This window comes from Cyrtonyx montezumae, unplaced genomic scaffold, assembly GCF_038088225.1.
Source record: "Cyrtonyx montezumae isolate F1298 unplaced genomic scaffold, pur_monq_1.0 scaffold_10, whole genome shotgun sequence".
Lineage (NCBI taxonomy): Eukaryota > Metazoa > Chordata > Aves > Galliformes > Odontophoridae > Cyrtonyx > Cyrtonyx montezumae.
Window position 1 is genome coordinate 28312434 of NW_027071826.1, and position 18427 is coordinate 28330860.

The 18427-nt window shown below is 38.0% G+C and overlaps 1 protein-coding gene across 3 annotated transcripts in view; it reads left to right on the forward strand.

The window, feature by feature from the left end:
• SCG5 (secretogranin V) overlaps positions 1-11046 on the forward strand; it is a 28229-nt gene extending 17183 nt beyond the window's left edge. For all 3 annotated transcript variants that reach the window (XM_065754353.1, XM_065754336.1, XM_065754344.1), the window contains exons 4-6: positions 692-804; positions 5818-5871; positions 9616-11046. In XM_065754353.1, coding sequence (XP_065610425.1) covers positions 692-804; positions 5818-5871; positions 9616-9711 — 263 coding nt within the window. In that variant the 3' untranslated portion in view covers positions 9712-11046. The remainder of the gene's footprint in view (positions 1-691; positions 805-5817; positions 5872-9615) is intronic.
• Positions 11047-18427: the final 7381 nt, after the last annotated feature.

Sequence of the window (18427 nt, forward strand, 5' to 3'; positions counted from 1 at the left end):
TTTAAGAGGATATTATTCTTGACGTGACACTGTCTGCAAAATCATTCATTGTGATAAAGGAAGTTTCTGCAATTATCATGTTAGTAATTGATCCACAGAAACTTCCAGGACATACAACTTCTGCTACATTGCAGTTTCTTTTTTTGTTTGTTTTTCTTTTTTTTTTTTAAGGGAACTTACGGTGTGTAAACAGTTCTCAGCCATTTTCAACGAAGTAGCAAGCCAAAAAATGGAGCTCCACCAGGAGCTGCTTAGTGCAGGAAGCAGCCTTTGCTTGCAGACTCATTTCACCATGAAATTCGAAGGTATTGCCTAAACAACTTCTATCACCTCCTGTGGGCATTAAAAAAACGCAAATAGGATCCCTTCCAAATCAGCATAACGTGCAGTTCTATGTAAAATAAATCCCAATCACTGATTTAAAATAAAAACAAAAAGGAGGGAGGAGAACTTGGAAAATAAGTTTGTTAGTTTTAGAGTTTCATGAAGTTGCATTCTTCAAAAATATTTACATACATCCAGATAAAATCCTTTCAAAAGAAACAAACGATTTAAAAAAGGTACTTTTCAGTTGTCTAGTTGCTTAGATGCTTTTTTAAATTGCAAACTGCATTTAAGAAGTTTGCTGCTAAAAGTGGCACGCTATTTTAAAGCCACTAAACACTCTGTGCTTTCTAATGTGCTTTTGCAGTGGATGATGGGTGCCTAGAGAACACCCCAGACACTGCGGAGTTCAGCAGGGAGTACCAGCTGCACCAACACCTCTTCGATCCAGAGCACAACTATCCCAACACCGGCAAGTGGGTGAGTACTTGACTCTTGGTGGTTCTGCCACATATGTGGCCCTGGGTTTTGCTGCGTGGGATACCGGGAGTCAGAAGGAGCATAATGGGCTCGTTGGTGGTAGAACTGTCACCCTGAAGGGAGCTCCTCAGGAGGATGAATTGGCCTTTAAAAATAGAGAAATAGAGGCTAAGAAAAAGGACTGATGAAAAGCCCATGGAAGCAGAAAATAGAAATCCTTCTCTCATTATGTCCAAAAGCATGACAACTATGTATGTGCGTGGTAAATGCAGCAAACCACATTTCAAACTACAGCGCGCTGTAACCAAACTCAGTGCAGATTTTAGCATGAGGTTTCAAAACATTGCAGGGCCCCTGTAAGAGCCTGGCACACACTGGGCTGGAGCAGCCCTGGCATAGCAGCGGGTCCCCAGGTCTGCTCCATAACCCCACCATTGCCACCCAGCTGCAACTTCCCCTTCCGCTGCTGTTGGCTTGTGTGGAGCATCAGTGGCCTCTCATGTTACTGGATTTCATTGAAAACCTATTTTATGCGTTATGTGCTACACTGAGGGCAAAACTCTTGCTCTACACATACAATACTTTAATAACTCCAGCTAGACTATTTCTGCAGGCTAGAGGCTCCAAAGAGAGCTCTGCTGGTTAATCTTAGATTACATCAGTTGAATGTCCAATCCCAAATCCATCTTCAGGCGCCAGGAAAACAATAACAATGATCATAATTTATGCTTCTAGAGCAAATCACGAAATCTCATTATACATTATTACAGCACTTTTCTTAAGATTGCCCTAAGCCAGTGCTTTCTAAGCATGTATCGATAAATATACATGTTTGGCAGCCTCTTCTTCTGCTGTAATTGTGAGACAATGATTCATCATTCATGATCAAACCAGTGTAAGATTTATAGCCTTAATTACTTATGTGAGTGCTAAATTTCTGGAGAGAATCGTGCCAAAAATCCAAATTTTGGAAACCCTCATTGCATTCTAAGTAATTACCATCAAAAGTTTTCATTTTAAAAACACCAGATGGTGAACTTTATTATTTATGCCAGATAATGCTGTTAGTTTTCTTATTATTCAAAAGTAATTTACTTTCATAATGCCATTTTGAAGACTATAAAAACACTTCTGCAGATCTTTGGCCTGCAGCATGATTTCAGAATCAGCGTATGTACTGCGCTGTCATCAGCAACATATATACTTAACAAATGATAGGTAATCACTAGTGAACATTGGCCTTCTCTTCATTTCTCCATCCATCACTGCTAATTCAGGGAAAAAACTACTCACATGTGGATTAAAAAAGAGCATTAGGTCCCAAGCAGTAATCATATCTAGCTGCAGCAGAGCCAAGCCCAGATCTTTTCGATTAGAGACGAAACAGCTGGTAATGTACATGAGCAAATGTTCTGCCGAGATCCAGGAGTATTGCCCCGGCTGCCTCCTCCTTGGATAGTACTGCACGTTAGAAAGATTAGGAAATTCAGTGACACTGATTTTAGACTGTTTTGGTTATTTTTTTCCTCTCTGGAATAATAATCGCAGAAAAGCGCTATAAAAATCAGCTATTACAAAGGTTTATTTTGGTAACCAACTCTGGTGTTTGCAAAGCTGAGGGACCAGTGCAGTACCCAATAATGTAAAGTATTTCATAATGGTAAAATATGTTTAGAAGCTGTCTTGTGTAGCAAAGTGTGTGATTCCATTCAGATGCCAAATATCGTGTGTAAATATTTGCTAATGCATATGAAGTTATGAATACATAAATCATTATAAATGTACACTGGGTTAGGAGAGGAAAGATATAGGAAGAATCCTTCTATCGGGTGGAACTCTCCATGTATCAATGTGTTCACCTGAGGGAGTCTGGGAACAGGGTTTGTTGACAGGGCAAGACATGCAGCTTAAACTCTTCCCTCCCTCTCTCTCTTCCCCCCACCCCCCCATCTCTGTCCCCTTGCATAGAGAGGACCCCTCTTTATCCTTCATGTGTAGACATAGTGGGAACAGTAAGTCAGGGCACTACTCTAATGTGCAACAATGACTTCTAAGGTTTCAGGCCAAAGAACTATTTTCTACTCAGTTCAGGCTTTTTTGTGCAGGAGGCAGGTATTGTCCATTTGAGTCTGCCTTTTTCTGTGTTCTGCATCTTGACTCTTTGAATGGTCTAAAGAAGCGTTCTTGGTATCCATGAATATTTTCATGAAGATATTTGTATTTACAATACAAATATATAACTCATGTATAAATGAGGTTTATACTGATTGAACCCCCAAGTGCTAACCAATACCATATGTAGGGGTTAAAAGGAGGAGGGAAGTTGAGCTGTGTTTTCTGATACTGCTATCAGCATAAATAGGAAATTAAAAGCAACAGTATTTTTCAACGACACTTCTTTCTACTGAAGCAGTGGATGACTTTCAATCTCAGGGTAGAAATAATGCCAGTTGTGCTTGTGCTTATCAGTTGCAGAAAGGGAACCAGGCCAACACAAAGAGAGGCAAATAGGAAGCAGGGATAAAAACAGGCAACAAAAATGAACTCCTTGTTAAAAGAAGCTACCATCTCTGGCTTCCTAATTTTACTGAAATCCTGAAAATAGTCACTCATAGATTTCATTTCATTCTGGATTCTTTTACAGTGAGCAATGTTAAGAGCATCTAGCTTTGCTAACTGGCATTTTAAAATATCTGCTTGGTAGCGGTGATTATTTAGGGGGCTACAGTGAGTCCAATACCCCTCTTCAGTTTCAGACAATGAATACACATTGTTCAATTCAGTGGAGTGTGATTGGTGATATAAATTTTCATGCTTGATATTCCTGATGGGCTGCACATTGAGTGACATGGCTATAAAACAGTGCTCCTGAAAGCACTTTCCATTTTCACTTTTGCTTAATAATTGTGCAAGCCCAGATTTCAGAGCTGCTGATTGTTACTGACCTAAACAAGTTTCACTAACCCCAAAATGATTGAAGGGTAAATCCTTATGACATTGCTTGTAAGCATTTTAACTCGAGTTCTCCTCCTTGAATGCCCACCTCCAAGTACCTGATGGATGCACAGGAAGGTGCGGGAGCAAGAACAAAGCATTGGCTCCCTGCACCATGGCTGTTCCTGCAGTTCTTGAGCCCTAAAACAATACAGGAGATCCCCTCCACGCTCATGAAGCCACATATCCTTGCTGGCCACGCAGTGTGTCTCCAGCCGAGCTTTGTCTCCAGCTCCAGGAGCTCTGTACCTCCACTCCCACTGGGCCCCAGGTGAAAGATGAGTCAGGCAAATTGAGTCCATGATGCAGTGAGATGTGCTTCTAGAACTGTGATTTACCATTCATTCACACTTGTAGACTGTGCTCCATATGCCCATTTTCTTTGCACTACACGTAATGCTAAAAAGTAGGAGAAATGTTCTTAGCACATTCCTAGGCAGACAAGGCCAAAATGATCATCTTGAGCAGGAACACTTCAATTGTAAGGAATTTTCTGGAATGACAGGAATGTTAACATAGGTAGTCATTAAATCCTTCTTACTTCAGCAACAATATTTTTCCTCTCATTTAAAGTGTAAATTCAAATAGTTAATGAAGAGGGGATTTAGTGGTGCTTGGTTTCTACAGAGAATAATTTACACGTTTCTGTTCTTCTGTTTTTTGGTTTTTCTTTGTTTGTTTGTTAGTTGTTTGGTTTTTTAATGTTAAATTTACATTTTCCCTAAGTAAGAAGTTCGCACACGTGACTAGCCAAGAATGTCTCCCTTGGCCAACTTCTTCTCTGTTCCCTTTTGGCACAGTTCGGATAAAATAACTTAGGTTGGGCAAGAGATAGGCCTTGCGAATTTTGGGCTTAATGAACACGAGAAGTACAAAACAGACAATTTTGGCAGATTTCATTGTAACACTTGAAAATGTTTGTTTTTTCTCATATCAAGGCTGTGCAGAGGGTAGAAGTGTTTGGTGAATTTGTCTCGCGCTAGAATTACACTTTCTATTTATATAATCAACATTAGGTCAGTTGTTTATAACAGAATTAATGGTCTTGTTTATACAGTGTTCAGCTTTTATACATGTAATTCTTCTCTCCTTCCATTTTCAGGTTAGGGTCTTGTTGTGTTTTTCTGCATAATACACAATTGAAACAAAATGTGCTGAGCATGTGTGTGTTATTCCGGACTTTATTAGAATTCACTACTTGTATGAAATATAACAATATGTGGATGCGCTCTTATAAACCGTGGTCAGAAGGGTTTTGTGTGTGTTTTTTTTTCTCATCATCATAACTTTCCTTTCTGCCAAGATGTTTTTGGCAGTTTTTAAAAGGTTTGCCATTAAAAATGTTATGGACCAAATGGTTTTTAGAAACTTTATTGAGGGCACTACTTAAACAAAGGAAGAGTTGGCACAGAACTCATTTCAGCAGAACTTTGTTCTGGAAAGTGTTGATATCTGGAAGAGAATAAGCAAAGACAACAAAACAGTAGGAATGACACTGAATGCAATTTTAAAAATGAATTAGAAAATCCCTTGTAAAAGGAAAGTATTTTTGCTTCTGTTCTTGTCACCTCAAGTGTACAGAAAAATGTACCAGAGACAGCACTTCCTCTCCCCATCCCCTTCCTATTATTTAACTTACCTTTTATTCCTTTTTCTTCTTTTTTTTTCTTTTAACATATATGCAGTTATACCATATAATGTGTGATGTGGAACTTCCAATCTATGTCATTATTCGAACATGTTCTTAACATGCTTATTTATTTGCTAAGCACAAAGATACTGTGCAGCACAGCAGCAAACTGTAGCTTTGTAATCGTTGATGAGCCTGACTGCTCCTGAAGCAAGCATTTATTCATGTTTTCCTGCTAATATTTTGGGTATATTTATCTTTCCCATAAAAATATGCACCCATCTAAACTTGCTACTGAAATGTTCACGTGCTAGTATTTAAGAGCAAGAGCAGTATTCTAAAAGGATGTAATGAATTTGACGGCTACAAAAATTTTTCTTTCCTTCCAGAGCAAGAATTTACTCTTTGAGAAGATTAACGGTGGTCCAAAAAGAAGAAAGAGGGTAACTATCAGAATAATTTATGGCCCTTTTATCATCTAGAGTACTAATAAGGATAAAATCATACTTTTGGAATGAAAAGCTATTCTAATATGCCTGCATTACATACACCTCAGGTTGTCATAAAGTCAGGAAGTCTCTTTGATAAACTGCTGCAGCAGCTCCATGACTGCCCATGATTGTAATTTTCTACACAGCATATTGTGTTCAGAAGCCACACTTCAATGCAAAGCATTTGTTCACAACCTTTGTATTATCTGTGGAGATCCTGATTGCATAAACCCACTTGAAATTCTTTATATTTATTTAAAAACAAATAAAAAGCTTTATATTAAAAATATTGGCAAAATTAATCACCACTCCCCACGCATTTCAATATTCTTTTGGTTGTGAATAGCAACAGAATTGGCTCTTAAATCAATATTGTTCCATTAACTTGCACAACGTGATGCAGCTCCATGTTCCACTTGCTGGGTAGAGCAGGACAGTGTTCTCACCTCAGTGGCCCCAGCACAAGGGAGGAGGAGGTGAATGCTTCAGAGAACTCACTTATGTACCATTCACGCCACTGTATTCCTTCCTTCCTTTTCTTTTTTTTTTTCTTTCAGCAGCGTCAGTCTGTATTTTATCAAAAAATCCCTTTCCGGCAGAGTCTTTAATTTTGCTTCTGGTGTATTTTTTTACAAGAAGAAAACAGGGCTTTACGTTGTGGAGTGCATCTAACTCTCTGCCATATAGTAGCTTTGTAAAATATGACAGCACAGTTTATACTGTAAATTAAGGCAAATTGGGTTGAAATAGTTGAAGTGCAAGGGAAGGTGTTTTATTTATTTGTTTGTTCAGTTTGTTTAACTTTCAAAAGTAATGTTTTTGCCAGAAGGGGATAGACTGAATTCTTACTGATTCAGGCATCACTGGTAATAGACACGGTTCGATCGTAAGTTAGTGATCCCCCTTCAGCTCAGTGTCTGCCTTCCACTTACTTATCCTTAATTTTCAAGTTTGTTAATAGAAAAGGAAAAAATATGGACACCATATTTTAAGTCTGAGGTAGAATTTACTCTGGGAGCAGGAATATTCACTGCTCATTAGAACAGCATAATAAGTGCAATAGAGGCACAAGAAAAAAAAAAGACATTTTTTATTTGTGTGCTGACTGATATAATCAGATATAAAAAGAACGATGGCTGAAGATACATGACAACCCTGCAGCAAATTTCGGAGGTGAATCTTCAGCTTCTGACTTTACAACAGATTTATTTTCTTAGCCCAGGTGTATCATTTAAGTGTAAACTAGCACTGCAATCATTTTTTTTAATTATTATTTAGAGAGTAATACTGTAAACGCTTACTAATGCTGCAACAAACAATTGGGAATTTTCTCACCATCAACAGAAGAGCAGAAAAGTACTGGGCTAGAATGCAAAGAGCCCACCCGTATCTTCTCCCTGTCCCTGTGCTCCCCGCACTCCTGACAGCACCCTGTGCACAGCAGAGCTTGCTGAGGATGTCTACTGCAACAGACTGCTGTTTGGGCTCAGAATAACCCTGTTTTCAGATTAACACATGCCATGTTTGGAACATGGAGAGTGTGTGTTTTGTACAATGTGTGCTGTAGAGGGGAGACCACGGGATCCTGCAAAAACACACATTCTGTGTCGGTATACACATAAATACACATCCCCATGCACACAAATACTCAGCATATACAAGAAATGTAAGTTTGTGTTTGCTATTTGCTACTGTTTTAACTATTTGCACTTTGCAGAGTAAATGCAGCAGCCCCTCAGTGACCTCTAATTTAACTAGTGACTCTCCCTTTGCTGAAACTGTGCACAAGCACACTTCAATCCATAATCTATAGTCCTCCATGTCCAACAGCTCTGTAAAAGCAGAGTTATGTTCATTTGGACTTGGAGCTGTGCACAGAGGTACTCACGAACCCCACTGCTCAGCACAGCTGTATGGAATTAAAAAAATTTTAGTCATATCAGCCAGAATTTATGCATTATATTTTGTGTTCTCCATTGTCTGCTGAGGGTTCACTTTTTAATGTATTCTCATTCTCTTGTACTTCATTTCAAAAAGTAGCTAGCGAGTACCATTCCAAAAAAAGACCAATTAATCTTCCTAAGAATCTTCAAATAATTCCTAGAAGTTTATGCAACAGCTGAATTTCACTAAATTAACATTAAGCAGAACTTCTTTTAACAAACACAAACAAATCATTTACATGTGTCTTATTTTTAACAATTTAGAGCATTAAACTAGTGTTAGTTTTATGTTCAAAGATTTTTCTACATTCATTCCTGTTTCTTAATATTTTTGTTTTCACTTGTAGCAAGCAGAGCATTCAGGAACAGTACAAAAAAGCAAAAGGGCTGCTCTGTGCTCTGATCAAGCATTAATGATAGCTTCCCCAAATAGAGACAAATCCAAGGGCTTAAGCACAAATAGAGACAAATCCCAAAACTTTTCCAGCTCTGACAGACAGTTAATATATTTGAAAATAAATGTTTTGGGCATATATTAGAGCTGCTTTATTATTATTATTTATTATTATTATTATTATTTTTGGAGTGGGGGGGAAGGTGTTGGTTTTATTTTTATTTTTATTCTTTTTTTGGTTGTTGTTACTTACCTTATTTTGAACTCCCAGGTTTTAATGAAAGAAGCATTCAAGAAAAGTAATTTCCATGCTGCAGCAGCCTGATGAGAATCAGGAGATACTGGAAAAACTGCGTTCTTCCAAAGTTTATTGTTAGAGAGGCAAATACTTTTTATTGTCATCAAGAAGCAGCACGCTAAATTTTTTTGTCTATATCTGTGAAGAAAAGAACATCATATATTCAAATGTTGTTTACACAGATACAGTGGGTGTAAATAATACTTACTTAAGTAAGTTTATTTTAGAGTTCCACAAAATGGCTCAGTACTTGCAAATACAGTTAGCACATTTTATTTCATCGGCATAGACAACATTCAAGCAGAGGCTTTCTACATTACCGTGATGTCCAAACAGTATCAGACAGGGTCTGTTCATCTTCAGTCTCACGTTGGGCTGCTTACATGGCACAAAGTGAAGGCAGACCCTTGCCAGGGATCTTCTTTCCAGCATTCCCTTCTTCTGGCAGTGGTACGAGGCCATTTCCTACGCCAAAGTCTTGCTTGGCTCTGCTTCTGTGCCAGCAGTATTTTTTTTTTAATCTCTGCATCAAGAAAGGAAGCGAGGATGGGTTTCCCAGTGAGAGGATGAGCTGAAGAAGAGACAGTAATCAAAGTTGTTGTGGTAACTATATTTTCTCCCAGCTTGAGGTCCATCAGGGAGCAGTGATTTAAGCCAAGGTGTACCTGTACATCTCCAATGAGTTTTGTCTTGCCCTGAGGGCAAGCAGGATAGACATGCTACTTCTCTGCTGACTTGAGAAAGGAGGATCAAAGCACAAGGACAGTGTTAGCCCAGCCTGTTTGGCACTCAGGATGGGCCTCCTTCACTTGCCTGCACTGTGGGGTAGGTAACAGTTATTCTTACATTGAATTGGACTAAATTCTCACTATACAGAGAAGTATTAGAAAAAGAAAAACAAAACAGAGCCCTGACTGACTTCAGATTTTCTCCCTAGGAGCAGTCTCTTCTTTTTTTCAGTCTGTATTTGACAGATAAGAAATATATTCATATATCCACTATTCCTCATCGCCTTTTCTGCATTTCCCTGTTTCTAATAAGTTATTTAAATTTTTTTTCAGAATGTGAACCCATATCTGCAAGGACAGCGACTGGACAATGTTGTAGCAAAGAAGTCTGTTCCACATTTTTCAGATGAAGACAAGGGTCCTGAATAAGTACAATAAAAATGAATGATGAAAACTCATGCCATCCTCTGCTAGATCGTAATATTGCTTATATATAATCATCTATTAAAATCCTTGTGAATGGCAGCATGTTTATTATTTATATAATTGTAGATGAAAAACAGCTGTATTTATAACAGTATGTTCTCCTAGATAACAAAAATATGGTTCTGCTTTTCGTTAAGCTATGGTAAAAGGACATTTCTGTTGTTTTTATTTTAGTCATGGAGAAAACTTTTAAAATGTTAGTCATTTTAATAGCTAATGTGAGGTAAATGGTCTTAATGAGCAGCTTGTAAATAGGAAGATGTAAAAAAAAATGCCCTGTCTGACTTTAGCATTTAATCTTAAATGTTACTATGTTTGACACATGAAAATTATAGTTTTATGTTTTGTTCACAAATATTGTTACTTAGCAAAGACAAAGTATTTATCTTAACCAGAGAATTTTGGCTTTTGGTCTATTTTAATAAACATTTAAGCAATCTAAAGGTTTGCAAAGTGACGTTCTCCAAAATATTCCGTAGGCTCATCTGTCTCAGTTATTCCTGCACAGATTTAAAAATTAAAGAGCTGCTTTTTGCATCTATCCACTGGAATATTTTTCTGTTAATCATCCCTTGTCCCTGAACCCCTCGCACATCTTCCTTCTTTATCAATGGGAATTAATCTCCCCCTCTGCTCTTTTGCCTAAAGCAATGGCAGCATTTGTGCTCTATGAAGTGCTTAAATTAATGACGCTGGGATGTGATAAGTTAAGACAGGGGCCATTATCTGTCTTAACGAGGATGTGCCAGCATCCTCTGAATACAGACCCAGGATGTTCTGAAGGTCATTGCAGCTGATGATCTGAAAAGCTGTGGTACTCCATAAAACTGGTAGCTACAGCTGTTCTGGAAGTCACCCTGGGAAGCCGACATTGTTTTTTTGCCACAAGAAACTGAGTAACCTTATACAACAGCAAACTTAACTCTGGCTTACATGAACATGAGAATATAATATCAAATAAGATTTTTTGCTATTTTGCATTTGAAAATGTACAAGCCAAACAAGCAACGCCCATGTGGCACTGGAATTATATAAAACAGCATTAGCTTACAGCTTTGAACTTCAAATCTATGAAAAGAAAAATAATTGTATAGTTTCCTTTCCTACCCTACAAAGAGACACAGTAAAAGAACAGAGATCCTTTAGATAAAACAGATAAGACACTAACGGAAATCAAAGGTCCTAGCCACGTATGATTTAACAACGTCACAAATATGACTATGCATAGCTCTTGCTTTTTCTGTCCTACCAGTAAGTAACTCATAATAAATGATGCGTGCAGAGTCATTCCTCTCAAGTTATTTATGGGTGGATTGCAAAACTCACCACCATTCTGAACTACAGTATCTTTCATCTTATTTTCACTTCAAAAAAATGCTGGAAAACTAAGAGTGGACTTTGTAACTGCACAATGGCATGAAAAGGAGAAGCTCCTATGAAATGCTGAGCTCCTTCAGCTTCCAGTGCCTTAAAACAGAGTAAGAGCAGGCCAGTTGCTCAAGGGGTAGGATACATCTTCTATACTTACTTCTATCCTCACTCCCACTTAATCTTCACTTAAGTATTGGTAGCTGTGGAGGAGCAAAGGTTACCTAGATCTGAGCCCCTTGGCACCCAGTGGCCCAATGAATCCCAAATTCATTCAGCCAGCCCTGCTGCTGCCACGGAGGATTTTAGTTGGTCAGTGGCTCCATTTCCACTGCTGGGAATCCTGCATTTCTTCAGTTGCACAACTCTTATCTACTTATAAAGGAATTTAAGCTACACTGTGTTCCTGTTGCCTAGACTAAAATCCATTTTAATTACAAAAAAGAAGAAAACATGAAGGTAATTTATTTCATTTTTTTAAGCTCTGAGTATGGACCAAAGCATACTTAAAGGATGAATATATGGTAAATATAGGACAAAAATGTAATTTATTCTTAACAGTATCAGAAGTGTTCCAACTGACTTCTGTTAGTCATCTAACTGCACCTGCTGGAACTGCAAGTCAACAGAGTTGAGAGACTGCCCTTCCACCTATGGCAGATGTGCACACAGGAGGCAAAGGAAAATTACATGCCTTAGAAATATTTTTGAGATATTTTTGTCATAAATAAAAGCAAAACAAAACCAAAACTACAGCAGGAACAACAACAACAGAAGCAAACAAACAAACAAAAAAAAACCCACCCACCTTTATGTTGCACAATACGGTGACATTTCACAGGAACTGTTGGCTAGAAGAAATAAAATGTGGAGCCACATCAGCCACAGTTTGAGTTCATCAGGCACCTGTAGTATTCATCCAGAAGAGTTCAATAGCAGTACTGTGAAATATTGATAAAATATGGCTATTGCACCATGAGAATGGAATAAATTCATTTTGGTTCCATAATAGAGCTACCTTTCTGAACTGGGATTCAATGCTTTCAACAGCAGTATTCAATGCTTTCAACAGCAGCCCCAACATTTTAATGTAATTTTATACAAAAAGTCATCTCAGTGCTTGTCTTTTGGACTCGGAACAAAAAGTGCAACTATCTTCTCTGTAAGAGCTTACAACACCAAAACAATGTATTCAAGGATGCAAAAAAATGTTGGCCATCTCTCACAGGTGTAATCACTCCTGTTGCATTCATGGTATACATGAATTAAGGGGCTTGAATATACCTATAGTTGTTTAGAATTTTCATTATTTAGAAAACAAACAAACAAAAAAAAAAAAGGATGTTTTAAGTGTGTTAATTACCTATCACTCATTTCAGATACAATTTGCTAAAAGAATCTATACAAAATAAGGGGATTCTGTTGGCACGTCTGCATTCAGCTAACAAAACCATGCTGTTTGCCTGCATCACACACAGGACTGTTAAGTAAAGCCAACCTGAATCTTATTCTATCAAAATATGGCATTTAATCTGCAAACTGATGAAGGACATGGGCAGAACGATGAATATCATGTCAATTAAGTTTCTGGATTTGCTGTGGACAAAGCATCATTCAAGTCTCTTATTTTTCTTGTTTTTCCAAATGTCAGGAGCTGAGGGTGAAGAATTTTTATTTTCTATTTTTTTATTTTTTAAACATAAAGAGTCCATGTCCCCAAACCAGATCTGCAGCCAATAGCTCCATAAGAGGGCTGAAAAGGCTTTGCTTTCATTTTTATTCTGTACAAAACCCAAAACCAAGTGTTTCTAGCATTTATATTTGTTGAAAAAAAGCTTGTAGCAACACTAACACAAAACAAACTTGAACCCTTCTGGCCTTTTGGCTTGAAAGCTTGTTAAACCAACTCTTACCTCTTTTGTCACGCTGTCCTGTGAATTAATTTTCAAGTAGATATTTCTTTCTTACATGTCAGTTTGGGACATCTGGATCATGAGGATGCAGTGTTCAAAGATGCTAATTTCTCAGCCAACTTCACAGACTCAGATTCATGGGAGGAGAAAGGGAAAGTGAGCAGATGCTACAACATCTTCTACACAGAAAGTGTAAACTGTATAAGGACAGTTTCACATGACTCACTGGGGGAGATGAATGGGTTCACTGCTTTATTAGCAGTGAAACAGTTTTATTTGGATTCACGCAATTACCTTCAGTAATCTAAAAATACGTTCACAAATAATTTCAAACAACAAGACTCCTTTTTAAATAATTACCACGTCCCTTAAAAGGTCTTGCCTAGAGCCAAAGGCATACTACAACCATAAGCAAAAATAGTAAGTTCTCTTAAAGTGCTCAGCTGCTGGCAACTACATACTATAACTGCCATCATGAAGGGCCCCATGAACCACAAACATGTAACAGTATTTTGTCCTAAGACAGTATGAGACCATGAAAGAGTTAAAGGACCATTTATCAGCTACATACATGGTCGAGGTCTAGCACACATAAGCCTTCTGCAGTTTGGTGAAGAATGGGGTTGAATCATCCTAATTCAACATGAGAAGTATGTAGTATCTGCCCATGTTTGCTTTCTTTATGATGCTGCTTTGCCATGATTCTGCAAATAGCTGCCAGCCACGTGTGCAACACATGGGAGCACAATAAATCTAAATGATGTGAATATCATGGCAGCAACATTACCAACTGGGACTGAGTTTAAAACAAAAGTGTCGCTAACATCTAGGTTTTAGTACGTGACACAGGTGGAGAAGGGATAAGAGATGTTTGGAACTGAGAAAGCTTCAAAAGTTAATGACCTGCCAGACTTGAATCATCTCTTTCCTCCAATTCCTGTCACCAAGGGAGATGAATACAACCCTCACTACAATGCACAGGTGTCTTCTACATGTAATTGTTGTGTTTCTTCAATCTACTTTGCTCTCCGAGAAAAACAGTAGAAGTTTGTGGTTAGATTTCATTGTAAAATGTGTGTGGCAAAGGAGAATGCACAAATGGTGTGCCTAAAATTCTCCCTCATTCCTTAATTGGTGTCATTCATTTACAGACCATTTAAAATACATAAACACTAATTGTTTTTATTCCAGATCTTTGTCCTAACCTAATCACCACATGACATTGTAAGGTTTTTGAGAACCAAAGTCCTCCCTGACTGATAGGTTTGGGGGCTTCTTTAAAGTCTGTGAACTTTAATATTTAAGAGTTAGCTCACAGAAAGGGATACAGGTTTTGATGCTGAATTCAGTCTTAACTTACTTAACTAAATTTTTTATTCTGATAAGCAAAAAAGCCACAAACAATCAAAACAAGTTCTTCAGTGCACTACCTACATCCTAATGTCTAAAAAACATCTGAAAGTGTCTGAAATTCAAGTGGGATAAACCTCATAGGTAACTGTGGTCCTGAGCCACACTGAGCATAGGCAGAACATCTTTCATATTTAGAAATAAAAGAAATTTTCAACATGATGGCATTTTGTATTGCCAAATGTACAAAACATACTCATTAAAAAAAAAAAAAAAGGCAGGTCATCCAGAGATGCACTAAAAAAGATCATCATTTGTTAATTTTGATTTTTAAATTAATTTATTTAAGAACACTGCATCCAGAAGCAAAGTTGATTGCAAAATTTTCAGGGGCTCCAGTGGACAGTGAGATGGCTGAAAAATTTATGGTCTTCAGAGCAGTGTTAACTGCAACTGAACTGACAAAATCATCCTTATTGCTACATAAAATATTTATCAAATAAAAGGAGACATAACTGATTTAAGCAAGTTCTTGAAAAGTCATTATTCTAACAGATAAACATTGCAGTCAGTTTACACATAGTCCACAGCTATTATTCAAATTCTCAAACAACTCTCTGACTCAGCTGCCACAGGGCTATGCGCACACACAGGTAATGTGTGCAATTAAAAATGCAGGAAAGTTTGCCCAGCTTCTGATTTGTTATAGCTTCTCCTGGACATTCTCCACTTTTGCTGCAGCCTTTTTGGATGATTACGGGTCTGAAGTTAAAAGTTTTTGAAGACCTGTTCTCAGGGGTTCTTGTGAGAACAAGTTATCCAACATGCAATCAGTGAGCACACATTTCTTACAATATAAAATATGCAAATTATTCCTGCTCTGATAGTTAAGGTGATTTTCTAGTTTTTGTGCCTCTCTAACAGTACTGTTTCATGCTGTGCTTTTATGCTCCCAGCAACAACCCATGAGCCCTCAAAATGAGGAGAACTACCCACAAACATGGAGATAAGACCTTCCTAGACAGTTCCTAAAATTCTGGTTGCTCCATAAAAAACCATTGTGTCTGTTTCGTTGCCTATCTGCAAAACTTGGAGCTATTTCCATCTGACAGATGTGAGAACAGAAGCAAAGAGGTTGAGGGCCAGATCCACTTAAGTCTTAAGTGCCCACAGTGCAGATGGCGTAGAACGCAAATATCAAAGTAGAACACAAATATCAAAAAATATCTGCTGATCCTGCCTCCCTTGCCCTATTTATTAGGCAGCTGAAATGTATACACACCTATGTTTTCTTATCAATAAATTACCTCAGGCATCTAAATTTATCCTTCTGCGCTTGCCTATAACTATCTGAATCTCAGAAAAGTAGTGTTGCTCAACACTTGTTTCAGTCCTAGACACAGCCCAAAGCCACAAACTTGGCAACTCTTTCCTTATATTCCCTGAAGGAGTCAGCTTGGGAAGGACCAATCTCACGGGTCCTCAGGGCCAGGTGCCGGACAAAGAACCACAACAAAAGTAGACAGTTGTATTACAAAAAAAAGAAAACAAAAACCCCAAAACAACCAAACACAAACACAACCACGTCTGAAAGAGCTATGGCAAAAGAATTTGAGAACTTGCCAAAAATAACAGACTCCGCCCTCTTGGCTAAGCTGTTACACCTCTGGAGGTACAGGATGTACAAGATTCGTGCTCTCCAGAGGAGAAATACAAATTCTCTGGTGCACTTTTGTTTCTCCTTGTCAAGTAGGATATTGTAGAAAGGAGAAAGGATGGGCATTTCAGCACTGCCATTGCCAAATGATGGTGGCATCATTTTGAAAGAAGAGCATCACTTGCTGTATTTTGATCTCAGAGCAGTCTAGGTGGTTAACTTCAAGAGGCAGACCCAGGCTTCAGCCCCAAGCTAAGAGTAGTACCTGCTTCAAGACCAGCTTAGACACCCATATTCCATAGATGGGAGAAACTCAAGCCAGCCATTCCTGGTGTTCCCTGCTGGCCTGTTCAGGAAGCACATTGCTCTGCAAACCCAGAGTTGCTGTCAAGAACTCCGCATGGCAGCTCTCAGCTCAGTCTAAGGTGAATTTGTGGCATCTGGGTTGCAGGCTATCACTTCAGAAATGAGGTCTTCAGATGTCTGTAAGAATGTTATGTTTAGCAAGACTTGGGAATTACGAAGAGTTGATTTACTTGTCTGCACTCTTTAGTCTAGTAACTTTAAAAAAAAAGAAAAAAAAGTAATAATTGTTCACACATTTTGCAAGTTGAAAAAGGAGGATTTAGGATCCTACTTCCTTATTCACTGTTAGCATTCCAGTGACAAATCTAATCTCGCAAATTTCATCTTGTATGGGGTTTGTCGTTAACTGCTTCAGTAATGCTAAGGAGCCCTGCTAGTGTCATGGACAGGACAACTCCAAATAGCAGGACATGTCTTGTTATAATCATCTACAGTGCCAAAGCTCTGGCAGTGCTCCCCTACATAACAGCAGAGATAACTCATTCCAAGGTGGTTTTGTGTGGAATTCTCCCTACTTAAATATATAGGGCCAAATACAGAAGTGATTTTCAATGCTCTCACGATAGATGATGATGTTATACTCTAAAGAGTGATCTAGATGCCAAATAAAACAAAATTTGACATATCCGAATGTATTTTATTTTCCAAAATACCTCTCTAAACCAGAAAAAAAGAAGTTACAATTGGCTACGATGACTTTTCTCTATCTAGGAAGAAAACTTCATTACACTTGATTCCAGCAGTCACTTCCTCTCAGAGAAAGCACAGAAGCTTCTTAACAAGTTATTCTGTCCCTTTCCACTGGATTACAAAGGTGCTTTATATCTCCAGAAAGTCTGTGTCATCACCTGGCTTTATCTCAATAAACTACAGCAAAACATACAAACAAACAAAAAAAATACACACCTGTCTGGTACATTTTTACATCACCCTAGCTGTCTCAGTACAAAAAACCTCAGCCCACAGGAAAAGCATTGACAAAAGAAGTCATAAGCCCTAAATCTAAGACTTTATCCTATTAAAAAGCAGGATTTCTTCTTTGACTCCCACCAGAGAAAGATGTCATGTTCATTTCTTGATCTGACCTGACCCAAGCAAAACAAGAAATAGCTACAGTGACCCATATTTTTTAAAATGTATCTGATAGCTCTTGATGATGCCAGTCACAAGGATTCTTTCCTCTAAATGCTTTAATATATTTTTCAAAAGGAAAAATATGCATTTTTTTACTGCAAATTCATATGTTCATTTTGAAACTATGACAAGAAATAATAATACCTCCTTCACAAAGAGTCTTGTTCCATCTGGTTCAGAACCAAAAAAGCCCTGCCACAGTCTGATCTGAAGTGTAATTGATTTGGTCACTTGCAATTTAACTTCTTCGCTTACGTCTTTAGTGCATTAAGATTTCCTGTTTACATTTTCAGACTTTTTAAAAGTGCATCCAAAAGCTCCAAGTGTTTGGTGCCTGATTAATTGCAAACACCTAGAAGAGAGCTCCTGAACTATTCAGCGTCTCCTAACACCAAATGATTTTACTCATTTCTAGACACATTGATAAATGTAAGAAGAAATATAATTTAATCAAACTGCAAATGAAAGCAGCTGATGAAGAATTTATAGGCGGTGTGGTTAGTTACAGAACGTAGGATGACAGCTCTTCCATGGCTTTGAACAGCTCCAGAAAAGGGGAAGAACGAGGTCTGGTGTAGCTATATTTGGGGAATAAAGTAAAAGAACTTGAAAAACACTAATTAGAATTCAAGATACTGTAAGAAAGGGAAAGATCAATGAATAAATATCCAACTGCCCTTAGCCAAACAGGCTGAACAGGATACTTCTGACAAGGAAACAGAAGAAGCAAAACAGAGCTGTTGGAAATATCAGGACAAGAGATTTGGCCCTACACTTGCCTGTGTAGTTTCCCAGAACTGATTTTGTTGGCAATTTTTGAAAGAGTAAATTTTTGGTAACTATACAGATAAAAAAATACATAGACTTTTTT